Source organism: Electrona antarctica (assembly GCF_951216825.1).
Source record: "Electrona antarctica genome assembly, chromosome: 21".
NCBI lineage: Eukaryota > Metazoa > Chordata > Actinopteri > Myctophiformes > Myctophidae > Electrona > Electrona antarctica.
Window position 1 is genome coordinate 37,723,103 of NC_136802.1, and position 13,978 is coordinate 37,737,080.

Here is a 13,978-nt window from a genome sequence, read left to right on the forward strand (position 1 = left end):
ATTTTCAAACAGACATTTTTAGAATCTGATCTCAGGTCAAAATGTAGCTATACCCTGGATCAGACCCACTAGGGAAAGGCCAGGGCCACACAATCTGGATGGAAGGACTCTGCTCTGTGGGTTGACTCCTGTCCGTGCCCCTCCTATACGTCTCATCAGGTCCACTCCTGCTCTCAACCAGGTCCAGGACCTGTGCGTTGCACCAGACTCCCCAGCACCAGACACTTCATTCAGTAGTGGTGGATTCTTGAGCCGACAACAGACATCTGTTTGACCCTTGGATTGATATTCACGATACTGTACGTTTACAAAAGATAAGATAACATACATGTTTATGTTTATTGATCCCGGGGAGGGAATTCCATGCATGGGTATCCTAGCAACAGCCTAAATGTTGTGTTGTTTAGACAAGTTTATGTTGTTTAGACCCGTGGTTCTCAACATGTGGGTCGGGACCCCAAGGGAGGTCCCCACATGATGTTGGAGGTTCCCACAGGTGACAGTGAAGTGAACATTTATGACCATTTTACCAAGAAAGAAAGAAAGATTAATCAACAAACTATATTGTGGGCCCCAGTTCAAATATGATTATTTTGGGGGGTCGTGGCCTACAAAGGTTGAGTTCCCTATAAGACTGATGAGATTATATTTGGTAGAGAATTCTACAACTGTCTTTTTGTATTTTAGATGGAGACAGTGAAGCCTACAGTATGATCTGAATAGCCATGTTTTAACCGCACGCGGAGGCCATGTAGTCGGAATGGCGCTGAGTGGGAACGCCACCCTGTCCCCGTTTGACCTGGTGTTGTAGTCTCTCTGCGGAGCACTAAATTATTTTCTCTCTGGACTCTATTATGTGACTATTTACCGTGTTGTTGGTTGAGCGTTCGTGTTATTTACTCATTCCACACACTTGTAAGAGTCTGTACGTGTTAACCCATTAAGACCTGAGGCCGATTCTACAAATGACCTCTGTAGTTCATTTTTTTTGTAATTCCAAAATACAAATACAAAACGTTTTTTTTTGCAAAAAACACACTTTCAAGATTTTGTAGATGTAAAGGCGTCACTCTGTGCCATGCAATATCCAACGCTAAAATCTACATTCGCAATTTTAGAATGAAACACATAGGAGAGGTCAGAGTAGGAGTCCAGATCCAAACCGAAATGAATAATAACACACTATAGGCTGAATATGAATGAAGATGAAATGCAGAGATGCTGGTCTTAGATATTATCGGCACTGCATCTGTCTGTAGGTGTGTCCTTGGCTCGTAATCAATAAACTTTAATATTTTACAGCACAAAGCTGGCACTGATTTGAAACATAGAGTACAGTCTGAACGTGATCCCACCCCACCCCACCTAGGAAACCTTCACACACATGCACGCGCAAGCAGTGTGACCACTCTCACACACACACAGGCACGCACGCACGCACGCACAGACACACACACACACCCTATCACATATCAGTTACTCATTATACGTGTTTTGCAATGTGCAAAGTAATGCACCAGCAATCCCATGTATGCGAGTGAGACGATGATGGCTTCTTCAATACAACACCACCCATCCACCCACCCACCCACACACACCCCACAACACCCACCCCTCCCTCCTCCTACCCCCTCCCACCTGTATACCCATCCTTCCGTACCTGTCTGTATAAAAGACCTGCACTCCCTGTCCACTGTCCTTATTGCCTTGCTAACTATGTTAGCCATGCATACGTTAAGATTTTTGTGTATCCTGTTATGGATAAAGGGGTGTACGGCGGCTGAGCAACCGACACGGCATGCAGGGTGAGTGCACTGAGAACATATTCAGGTCAGGTGTGATGCTATAGGTTCATTGTTCACACCTGGTGTCCTATCATTTATTGTACAGATTTTTTGTTTTTTATGTTTTTTTGTGGCTTTTGCCTTTATTTTATATTTTTTATGGAGGGACAGACCGTAGGCTGACAGGAAATGGGGAGAGAGATGGGGGGGAAGACATGCAGTGAAGGCCGTCGGTATCGGGAGTCGAACCCACGGCACACTGCCAGACTGGATTACCAGCCAAGGTGCCTGGACCGCTGAGCCATGGCCCAGGCCACAGATTATTTTTTATTATTATATGTATGTATATGTAGCCTATACTTATATAGGTCTATATACTATACGTGAGGAAAAACGTAACGGATGCGCCCGTTCTTATGGCATGGGAGGCCGTGGCCGGGTCAGGGCCGAGTCGATCCCTTTGAGGCCGGACCCCCAGGCTCTCCTGGAAGTTCCGGCTACCCAGCTTGTCACCATGGGTGACCGGGCTTTCTCGGCCCGTGCACCTAAGCTGTGGAATGCCTTACCAGAGGCCCTATAAGACACATCACCCTACTGAGTTCTTTTAAATCACAGCTAAAAACCCACTTGTTCACGATTGCTTTTACTTGAATTATTGATCGTTTTATTTTGTGTTCACCTGTTTACTTGTGTTAAAATGTGTTTATTTGTGTTGTTTTATTCTACTGCACTGCATTTTATCCTGTATTGGAAAGCACTTTGTAACATTGTTTTAAAAAGTGCTTTATAAATAAAGTGTATTATTATTATTATTATAGATAGAGGGGTCTGGATAAGTAACATTGGCCTTCTAATTCTGTGTGTGTGTGTGTGTGTGTGTGTGTGTGTGTGTGTGTGTGTGTGTGTGTGTGTGTGTGTGTGTGTGTGTGTGTGTGTGTGTGTGTGTGTGTTTTTATACTATTATGGTATTTGTTATTTATTTTGGTGTTGGTTTTATGTGGTTTCATATTTGTATATTTTAGGGAATTGCCAGCAGACTTATTTATTTATAATATCGTTAATGAAAGTTAAGTGTTACAATAACTCAAATATATATAAATACTATAAATTAATAGAATATATCATGAGCTAGTGTGGCTTTGGATTCTGTATTTCACTGCAAATATATTTTTAAAAAAAAATCTTTCTTTCTTTCTTTTCTTTCTTTCTTTCTTTCTTTCCAGTTTCCACAGTCGTGTGAAAACAGAGGCGGAGGCTGGTAAGTTAACCGTTATGAAATTCATGAATAGACTTCCATATTTGATGTATTGTATTGGACCTGTTTGATGTGCATACATTTGACCTAATGTATGCTTTGGGTCCAATGTACACACACACACACACACACGCGTGCGCGCGCACATACTGTATGTGTATCTTGAACGTGATTCATCACCTTTAACCTGACAGTATGACTGAGATGAAGAGTGCGTGAGACAACGCATGCTCAGCACCTGACCCATGTTTCTCTGCCCACACCCTTCGGTGTCACAACCCTGCCCTTGGGCTTGTCCTGGACTCTACCTCTAACTTTATCATTCTTTATCTCCTGCTTATTCAGTACCCAAGTCCTAAGAACAAAACCTTTTAACAAGTGTGTAAAAAGTGTGAAGGGAACACTTTCTCTCTCGCCCACAGACACATTGTACATTGTAGTGCTTGGGTGTGTCCCCGATTAGCTATAGAGTCCCCTTTCATGACAACGCCAGGCCCAGGAAATGAATCCCAATGCATTTTCCCCATAGACATTTCAAAACGTATTTATTTAAAGACCTTTTAAGCGTCGTACGAAGCCAACTCTTGTCGTGACAAATCATGACAACACACACAATATTTTGGACCAAACAAATAATTACAAAGAAGAAAAACAACAACAAAAAGTGTTGTAACCTGCCGTTTTTTTCTACTTTCTAATTCTTTGTTTGGCCCGAAAAATTGTGTTTGTTGTCATGATTTGTCACCACAAGAGTTGTCTTTGTCCGCGGCGTAAACGTCTTTAAATAAATACTTTCTGAAAAGTCTATGAGGAAAATGAACAGGGATTTATTTTCCGGGTCTCTCGAGGGGGCGGGACTGCGACGTCCCTAATAGGCGGCCCGTGGGCCATTTGCGGCCCGCGGAGCGCCCCCGTGTGGCCCCTGGAAGAATAATAAAAACATTTTTTTATTTTGGGGGGTCCCAGAATGGCATTAAATGGGGGTCAGTAGCCTATGCATGTTAAACTGGGCATCCTTTTCAAATGGGGTCTTGCCCTGAAAATGAATTTTCAGGGCAAGACCTCGACCTCGTGCGTGCGGACTCGGCCCCCAGCCTGGTACCCTAGTCAAAATATGGCCCTTGAGGAAAGTTAATTGGGGAACCCAGTCTATAGGAACCAGGCCATTTTGTTATGTATTTAATGATACATATTTACCAATATGAATATGAAAAGCCCAATACCATAATGTCAGAGGAGGGCAGCGTCTTAAAGCTGCTTTTAGAAACTAAGTAATTAAAACAGGACTCTCCAAATACCATTTCGGCGTGTAGAGCCGTAAATTATTAAGATTAAGAGAACCTTTTTAATTATAAACTCGTAAATCGTCGGGACTCTGGAGGAGTCCCGATGAGGAGAATTTGTAAGAATGTAATAGAGTAAAAGTACTCAAGTCAGAAGGACTGTAAAACCTTATTAAACCAAGTGAATATTAACTATCTTTAATGTTATAATGTTAAACTTATAAAACTGTAATCCTATATTATTAAACCTTTTAAGGATAAATACTTTAGAGGGAAAATTATAAATACTTAAAGGAGTAAAAGTAAAAGTATCACCTTACAGCAGGAAAAACCAAGAAAGAACCAAGACCCGACACAAATAAAAGAATCCACAAGCAGTCAGCGTAGTCTTTTCAAAGGATTATAATGACCATAATATTATTTGGGGAGCAGAACAGAACATCCAAATACCAGCATCGTAAAAAGTTCTCCCACTGATGGATCATCAGTGGACTCATTATATACAATATGAAATCAAACAATCTCATGACATGGGAAGTACTCCAATTGAGTTCAGAGATTCACAAATAGTGAATAATGGCGACACCTATTGCCGGGAGGCCTACTTGGCCTATTACAATTGACGGCCGTGCCGACTAATATAACGTTATTAAGACGTAAATAGGAGAGCGAGGGAGACATGAAGTCTATAGCTAGAAGGTCAGAAAAACATGTTTTCCAACAGATACGCTGGGTGTTTTGGCAAACAGGAGAAAACAATACTTTATCTTCACGCCAGCTGGGAAGAAGTGAGAACCGAACCGAAATCAGTGGGACAGTGTGACCGGAGGCCCATGAAAAATACATGGGCATGGGGCATAAGTAACGATTCATAATTATTGCAGGGCACATGTAAACAAATACACAAACAACAAATCTACAATATTATCCATCACGTGCCATTCGGCCTCTAGTAGCTCCAATTGGGATGGCGTATCTTTATAAATTAACCATCTTTGCTCGTGTTCCCAGTTTGAGAAATGTTTAAGCCAATGGAAAAGAGAACTACAGTCTATATGGCTGTTGTGCACAGTGGTGTAAAGTAACTGTACATTTACTTAAGTACTGTACTCAAGTAAACTTTTGAGGTATTTGTACTTTACTTAAAGGAGCATTCAGTGATTTGGGTGATTTGGAAAACCACCCAGTCCACCCCGGTAACAAAATGTGCACATGCACGCTCTACAGCGGGGGGGAAGTGCAACAGGCCAACAGCATGTGCACCAAGGCCCGCCCCCAGTCGATCATGATTGGAGGAAGGCCCCTCTCATCCTGATTGGATGAAGGCTTTGCCACCCGCCACCAAAACTGAAACTAGGGTTTTTTGACCCCAGGGGCTCACTGGGGACAGGGAGGAACTCCTTATATGGTCAGCACACTCTATAGTAGGGAGGATTATCCAGAAAAAAATAAGTGATATTTGAATTAAGTAAAATCACTGAATATACCTTTTAAGTATTTTCAATTTCCAATACTTTTACTTCACTATACATCTCAGAGGCAAATATTGTGCTTTTACTCCGCTACATTTATTTGAAAACTTTAGTTTAGTTTAGTTACTTTGTAGATTTTTATTATTATTACAAAATATAAATTAACCACTTCATTTTGACCATTTGAAAATAGTGTGACACAATGTGTCACGATGCAACACATTGTGAGCTTGTAGTTCTGCATAATGAGTATTTTTACTTTGGGTACTGTACTTTAAGTACATTTTGATGCCAATACGTTTGTACTTTTTACTCGGGTACATTTTGAATTCTGGACTTGTACTTGTAACAGAGAATTTCTATATTTTAGTATTGATACTTTGAAACTTAAAAAAAAGAGTACTTTTTCCACCACTTGTGCGTAACGGTCTTGTCTGTGGTTGGTAAGGCGGGCGGGGGGGTCGGTCAGGGCACATGGTCAGCAGGGAGCTTCACTGAGAGGAATATGGTGCGTTCACACGGGCAGATGCAAAGATTCAGTCTACCATTCATTGTCAATGTAAGCCAGCGACATGTAGATGCAAAGATGCATCCGACGTTTGTATAGCTGCTGCGAAAGATACAAAGCTACAAATACATGTAAGATGAACTGCGGCTTCAACTTCACATACAAAGATACAAGCGACACGTGTGCTGTGAATCTTTGTATCTTTGCATCTTTGTATCTGCCAGTGTGAACGCAGCAATATAGTGGTTGGTCAAACATGACGAGGTTCCTTAACACATTTTGGGCGGGAACCCCTTTTGGTGTTAGCGTTATGTTAAGCTTTAGCTATTGAAAAATAGCAGATCTACAAGCTCATAGCGCGCCACTCGGTGGCGCGCTATGAGCTTGTAGGTCTGCTATTTTTTGAAAACTCGAAGAACGACTGACATAGAAACATAGCTTTTTCAAAAAACTGTCAGGATGTAGAAGACATTTATAGAATCTGATCTCAGTCAAAATGGGTTAATTCTCTTTCTCTCTCTCTCTCTCTCTCTCTCTCTCTCTCTCTCTCTCCACGCAGCAGTCCTGACGTCCTGTGACTTCAACGAGGACAGCGCTCCTTTCTGCAGCTTCACCCAGGACCCGGGCGACAACAACGACTGGACCAGACATCGAGGTCCCACCCCGACGGACGGCACGGGACCCAGCGGAGACTATCCTGACGGGGGTCAGTGTTACTGTTGACGGCTTCTGTTTGTGTTCAGTTGGTCTTAACCCATTTTGGGGCGGGAACCCCTTTTGGTGTTAGCATTATGTTATGCTTTAGCTATTGAAAAATAGCAGATCTACAAGCTCATAGCGCGCCACCGAGTGGCGCGCTACGAGCTTGTAGGTCTGCCATTTTTGAAAAATCGTGAAAATGTGCCTCAAATATTTGAATATATATTGTTACGGAGTGAACATTTTAACTTAACTTAAGCTTCTGGGGAGGTCCCTGGAACAACATATTTTCAGATGGGGCGGAGGCATATTACATATCATTTTTGGGGTCCTTGAGCACCACTGATACAGAAACATAAGGTTTTCCAGAAAACTGTCATGATTTAGAAGACATTTTTTAAATTTCGACGTCAAGCCAAAATGGCTTAAAGGAGTAGTTCACCCAAAAATGCCGTATCTGGTAGGAGACTCGGTAGGAGACTCCGCTGGGCATCCACATCATTGGCTCAGGAATGCAACAAAAGCAAAACAAAATCTCCATGAATTCAAGGCTTCATCTCTCTCTCTCTCTCTCTCTCTCTCTCTCTCTCTCTCTCTCTCCAGAGGGCTACTACATCTACCATGAGGCTGACAACGTGGCCGACGGGCAGAGGGCTCGTCTGCTTAGCCCCGCCCTCTCCTCGTCGGTCACAAACATGTGCGTCCGGTTCCGCTACTACATGTACGGTTCTGACGGCAGCAACCAGCTTAAAGTTCTGGCGAAGAGGCCCGGCTCTGAGGAGGACGTGTGGACCAAGACGGGGTTCCAGAGTCGGACCTGGCTGGCAGGCGCCGTCACCGTTTCAAAACCGGCTGGACAGACCATCAATGTAAGTCTTTTTTGTTAATCTTTATCCTGTGTACTGTAGGGCATTCACTTCTAGTCATTTTTACTAGTTGACTAGTTGCCTAGTTTACTAGTCGACTAGTCGACTAGTTGTTTAACTACCTATTATGTAAAAAATAAAATAAATTAAAAAAATTAACTTTTGGGAAATAAATATTTGTACATTGAAAAACTGTGTACATGGTGACTATAACTATAATCTACCTGATCTTGAGGCCTACAAAATCGGGGGGAAAATAAAAAATAAACTAGTATCAACTAGTCAACTAGTACCAACAAGGTCGACTAGTGGATTTACTAGTCGACTAGTCGACTAGTTGCTTAATGCCCTAGTGTACTGTATAGGTAGTTCTGTATTGTATATCGTAACAAAAGAGTTGAGTCCTTGTTGTCTAGGCCTATAGCTATAGCACTCGTTTGGAACATAGCATTAATTCAACAGCAACCAATGGGCACGGAGGAGGGACAGCTAGGACCACAAAAGGCGCATAATAATATAATAATATAATAATAATAAACTTTATTTATAAAGCGCTTTTCGAAAACAATGTTTACAAAGTGCTTTACAGTGTCAAAGGATAAACAACAATCAAATAAATGCATAAAAAATTCCAGAGTCTGGGTGCCCAGGGCAGCAAAAGCCCGGTTGCCCATAGTGACTAGGCGAGTCGAGGGAACTTCCAGGAGGGCCAGACCTGAGGATCTCAGGGTGCGTGCTGGCCTGTAAGGTTTCAACATATCTGAGATATAGCTATAGGAGCCAGGCCCCGCAGGGCTTTAAAAGTAATCAATAACATTTTGGCATGGCTTGGTTGGTTCTCTTGGCTCCATGCTGGTACACTGGGTTCAACACGAACATTTTCTGTTCAGAGCTGGAGAGACGGGGGTTTGTTTTGACCAAAAAGATCACTAACAGCACCTTTAACCATCATAATCATAACCATATCTAATAAAACGTTAACCATTGAATAATCCCTTACACGGACGGAGCTGTCATGCTTGACCAAAAATGCCCCCTGCATAGGTGTTTCTCTCACTATTGTATACATGCATAGATATTGTTCCCTCATAAATGTAGACAAACATTGGCACGCACGCAGGCACGCACGCACGCAGGCACGCACGCACGCACGCACGCACGCACGCACGCACGCACGCACGCACGCACGCACGCACGCACGCACGCGGGCACGCACGCAGGCACGCAGGCAGGCAGGCACGCACGCACGCACGCACGCACACACACACACACACACACACACACACACACACACACACGGTCATCTTTTACAAGCCAAATTAATGTTTTTTTACTGCTCGTCTTATCAATTCTCGCAACATTTTTAAGACCAGTTGTAAAACAGTTAAGATGGGAGTGTCGGAACAGTGGGGCCCTCCTCGGGTTTATTACTCACACACAACTCATTTGAATCTCATTTTCTCACATGCACGGGTCAAAAGCAACACGCTGATTATGCCAACGGTTTGAAGGTGTAGCTACGACTGGGAGAGAAAGTCAGGGCAGTGCTGCCTGTCATTAACATGAAGTGTTAGTGATCTAACACCTAACCCCTTCTTATCTATGTGGGCTTTTAACAAACTGTGATTTGTATGGGTTGGCTCTGTGGGATAGGAGGCTATAGTCATCTATGAGGGGGATTCTCAACCTTTTTTTTGTTTATAACTGGAAGTGGAATGCTATAAAATGTAAGCTGATACATTATCGTGTGTTTTTGTGTGTGTGTGTGTGCGCGTGTGTGTGTGTGTGTGTGTGTGTGTGTGTGCGTGTGCGTGCGTGCGTGCGTGCACAGGTCGTGTTTGAGGCCAAGAGAGGTTTCAGTTCTTCATGTGACACAAGCCTGGACAACATTGTCATTAGCGAAGGAGCATGTCCCTGTGAGCATATTACACACACACACGCACGCACGCACACACGCACGCACACACGCACGCACGGATAACTCTTAATAACCACGACAATCTTATCTACGGTAGATCTAAATCTTATCTAAATGCTCTCCCCAGCCTGTGTGACTGGCTGTGATTTTGACACGCAAGACCTGTGTGGGTGGACGGTCCCGCCGCCCACCAACCCTGACGTATATGGCTTCGAACCGTGGAATGGACCCACAGACACTCCGGGCACAGGACCCGACGATGACTTTACCAAACCTGGATGTGAGTGCCCTCCTCATACATGTCTTCATACCTGGTTGCACACCATGTCGGTGCGTGGCGCCCACTGCGCAAAAAGCATGGAATACGGATGTGTATATTACAGGAAACTCCCGTTAAACTTTACAACAAACATTCCGGTAAACTCCCGAATTGTACCATCACACCCGTATATTACCGTATATTAACTGTATATGCCCGCTAAACTTGAGGTTTACAGGAAAAATACAGTGCCCATAATTGCCCGTTACAGTAACTCCTCTTTTCACACAGTATGAGTATTGAGTACAAGTATAAACTAGAAAGGTGCAATTCCACTGGGAAATGAATCTTGAATTCTTCATGTGTTTGTGGGAAGCCATTTGCACACTTCTAATTCATGGGTTTACACTAGAGAGTTCTGTTCTTGATGAATTATGTCTTGCCATTTATATTACATATTGTGATGTCACTCTTGTCTGATTAATGTCCAATTAGAAAAGGGACAGAAAATTTACTTTTGGAGTTTTGGAGAAAAGGTTACAAAAACGTCAGAAGCTGCCTCGGATACAGACACTGCGGAAGGTTTCTTCATTGATAATTTGATAGCGCTGAAAACATGAAGTACGGCCGTCATGTGAACCATGACACACTTGACATTGATTATTAATCATCCTTAGCAGTCTCAGGCCCCAATCAAGACCCCCTGTACTCTAAAAGATACTACTTATAGTTGTTCAAGGTCATGTCATTTGTCCACATGATGGCCAACTGTGACCGAAACGTGTTTTTAACCCATTGTGACTAAATTTGACTGAGGGACTGCCATTGGATTTTTTTTAATTTTCGTTTTTTCATGTCATATGAAAGCAGGGAATCATAGCTTCAAATTGACATATTGGTTGTTCAGTTTGACCCACCAGTTTTGGAGATATGGCTTATAGAGTAATGTCTTGCAGAAAACAGCGAGTTGAGAAAACAGGCTTGAAAGGTTCACTTCTGTGGTCTCTAACATTACACCTAGCTACATGTTTGGGCATTTATTTCATATTTACATGTCGATTTCAGCTCTGACACTTATTTCAGACATGCTCTAGTATGTGAAGAGTTTGCCTGTGCTATAAACTCATTTTGGGAAAAAAAATTAAATAAAGTTTTTCTCCTCTGGTGAAAAGCTGTAATTTGCGCGACCTGAGATCAGATTCTAAAAATGTCTTCTACATCCTGACAGTTTTCTGAAAAAACTATGTTTCTAATGTCAGTCGTTCTTCGATTTAAAAAAAATAGCAGACCTACAAGCTCGTAGCGCGCCACTCGGTGGCGCGCTATGAGCTTGTAGATCTGCTATTTTTCAATAGCTAAAGCATAACATAATGCTAACACCAAAAGGGGTTCCCGCACAAAATGGGTTAAAGTAAACACTTGATGTTGTGCAGACTTGTATTATCATCTAGAATTTGATTTGTAAAGCCAATCGTTGAAGTAATAATAATAATAATAATAATATCTGGGACTTCTATAGCGCTTTTCTAATACCCAAAGACGCTTTACATGTGTGGGGGCCGGGGGGGGGGGGGGGGGGGGAACAAGAGAAAAAAAAGACAACTTTATTAGAAGAAAGAAAATAAGAATAAAACCAGTAAAACATTACAAGTAACAAGTTAAAAACACATCAGCTGGGGAATGCTAGTCTGAACAGGTGGGTTTTTAGTGCGGTTTTGAAGGTGGGGAGTGAGGGGGCATCCCGGATCTGTTTGGGGAGGGCATTCCAGAGGGTAGGGGCGGCCACAGAGAAGGCCCTGTCGCCCCAGGTTTTGAGCCTGATCTTCTTGGGAATCACCAGGAGGCCGGCATCGCTGGACCTGAGGGAGCGGGATGGTGCGTGTGGTTCGAGGAGGGCGGAGAGGTAGGGGGGAGCCAGGTTGTGCAGAGACTTGTAGGTGGTGAGAAGTACTTTGAAATCAATTCTGTGTTTGATGGGTAGACTTTGTCATCTTTTTTGAAATGCAGTCGGTTTCTACTTGTACATGGATTCCTTCTCCGCCGTGCCTGGAGCCTCGTCCGAGATCATAAGTCCTCCCACCGCCGCCGCCACGGGCTGCCTGGACCTTTCCTTCCACTACTACATGTACGGCACCGCCACCTTCATGCAGCTGAGCGTACACACCCTCACTACAGGTAAGAGAGACCCGGAATATGAGTGCATGAGGCACTCGTGTACAGGCCCGGTTCTTCCTACAGGCCGACGAAGCAGCGGCTTCGAGCGCCATGGGGGGGGGGGGTAGGGGGCGCCCCCATGGCGCCCCCCCCTCTGTCTGCCCAGTGTCCCCCCCAGTGCCCCCCTAGTGCCTCCCCAGTGCCTCCCCAGTGTCTCCCCAGTGCCAGTGTCCCGCCAGTGCCTCCACAGAGCCTCCCCACTGTCCCCCCAGTGCCTCCCCACTGTCCCCCCAGTGCCTCCACAGTGTCTCCTCAATTTTTGGTCTCACATTTGCCAATGTGAGACCGGTATACAAAACGAACAGCACATACTGGTGTGTCCCCTCACACAAGATATCAGAGTGAAATATGGACATGAGGGTATTGATTTGAGCTCACTCTTTGTGGGCACTAACAGAGAGACTTTGCGTATGCTACATGCCTGCCTGTCACTTGTGGAGCAATAGAAAGCTCCTGTTGTAAAGGGATTCTGTATTGTGTATTGTATATTTTAATGTATTGTACCTTTTAAAGTTTTTGATTCATGGGTTTTTTATTATTGTTTGGACCCAATGTTTTATACATTTGTGTCAATAAAGTAACTAACTAACTAAATATAACACCCAGGAATCGAACCCAGGTCTCCCTCGTGGAAAGCCAACATCTTAACCAAGCCAAATTCCCTATAGTTCGGGGGGATAAAAGTACAGGAACCAGACAGCAGTTATAGGATTAGAAGAATCACCCCGTGCAGGAGTGCTGCATGGGCGAGGCTCCAGAGTTTATAAAGGAGTCACATGACGTCAACAAACACCTCCTCTCGTAATATTTCTAAAGGGGCTGCAAAAAAATAAAAGCACAACTTAATCTGCAAACATGATCTGGCTTTTTTATGTGTGTTTGTGTTTTGTTTAACCTCGAAAATAGGACCGTCGTTTTTAGCTTGGCCCTTAATTGGACTTGAGTAGCCCTGACCTAAATTAAAATAAATAAAAAAAAAGCTGTCAAAGGGAGCTTTGTCAAGGCGTTTTGCCTTTTGAAGTTCAGTGCATGCCTTTAAATGGTATGCAGAATTATATTTCAAGGCCTTGTTTTCTTTTTTTGCACAATTTAATTGGATTTAAACACATACCTGCCTGGCACTCTTGACAATCCTGAGTGCAACTGTAGACTAAATTACTGTAGATTGTAGCACAACAAAATTACAAGCAATCAGCACTACCTGGGTCAGTGCCATGTTTTTCAATCTAAGGGAACGATTATGAGAAGAGGGACTGCTTTTTTAGTTCAGGAAAAAACAGATATATCATAAAATAACTAATTCTATCATTGTCTTAATATAATTTACTTCCTTGGGCATTTGGCACCCTGTCTCTTCCATCGCTCAACAACAGATATATATCATAAAATAATTCATTTTATCATTGTCTTAATATCATTTACTTCCCTGGGCATCTAGTCATCCCGTCTCTTCCGTCTCTCCACTAGGTGGCAGCCTCGGAGCTCCTCTCTTCACGGTCCGAGGGAACCAGGGTCAGTCATGGAAGCCTGTGGAAGTCCACTACCTTGGAACTGCTACTGTCAAGGTAATTAGTGAATCTGTGGTTATGCCACCCAGTGTAACTACCTGGAAATCGAACCCTGGTATCCTGCATGGGAAACCAAACGGCTTATTCAAAGTGGAATCTCCCCCATGACATAGAGCAGGGGTTCTCAACCCGTGGGTCGCGACCCCTCGGGG

General features: G+C 43.4%; 1 protein-coding gene across 1 annotated transcript in view; it reads left to right on the plus strand.

The window, feature by feature from the left end:
* Positions 1 to 760: 760 nt before the first annotated feature.
* zanl (zonadhesin, like) overlaps positions 761 to 13,978 on the plus strand; it is a gene marked incomplete at both ends in the record, with an annotated part of 80,313 nt that continues 67,095 nt past the window's right edge. The window contains 8 exons of the mRNA XM_079491361.1: positions 761 to 807; positions 3,008 to 3,042; positions 6,862 to 7,008; positions 7,605 to 7,870; positions 9,699 to 9,783; positions 9,913 to 10,065; positions 12,052 to 12,219; positions 13,726 to 13,823. Of these exons, the coding sequence (XP_079347487.1) occupies positions 761 to 807; positions 3,008 to 3,042; positions 6,862 to 7,008; positions 7,605 to 7,870; positions 9,699 to 9,783; positions 9,913 to 10,065; positions 12,052 to 12,219; positions 13,726 to 13,823 (999 nt within the window). The remainder of the gene's footprint in view (positions 808 to 3,007; positions 3,043 to 6,861; positions 7,009 to 7,604; positions 7,871 to 9,698; positions 9,784 to 9,912; positions 10,066 to 12,051; positions 12,220 to 13,725; positions 13,824 to 13,978) is intronic.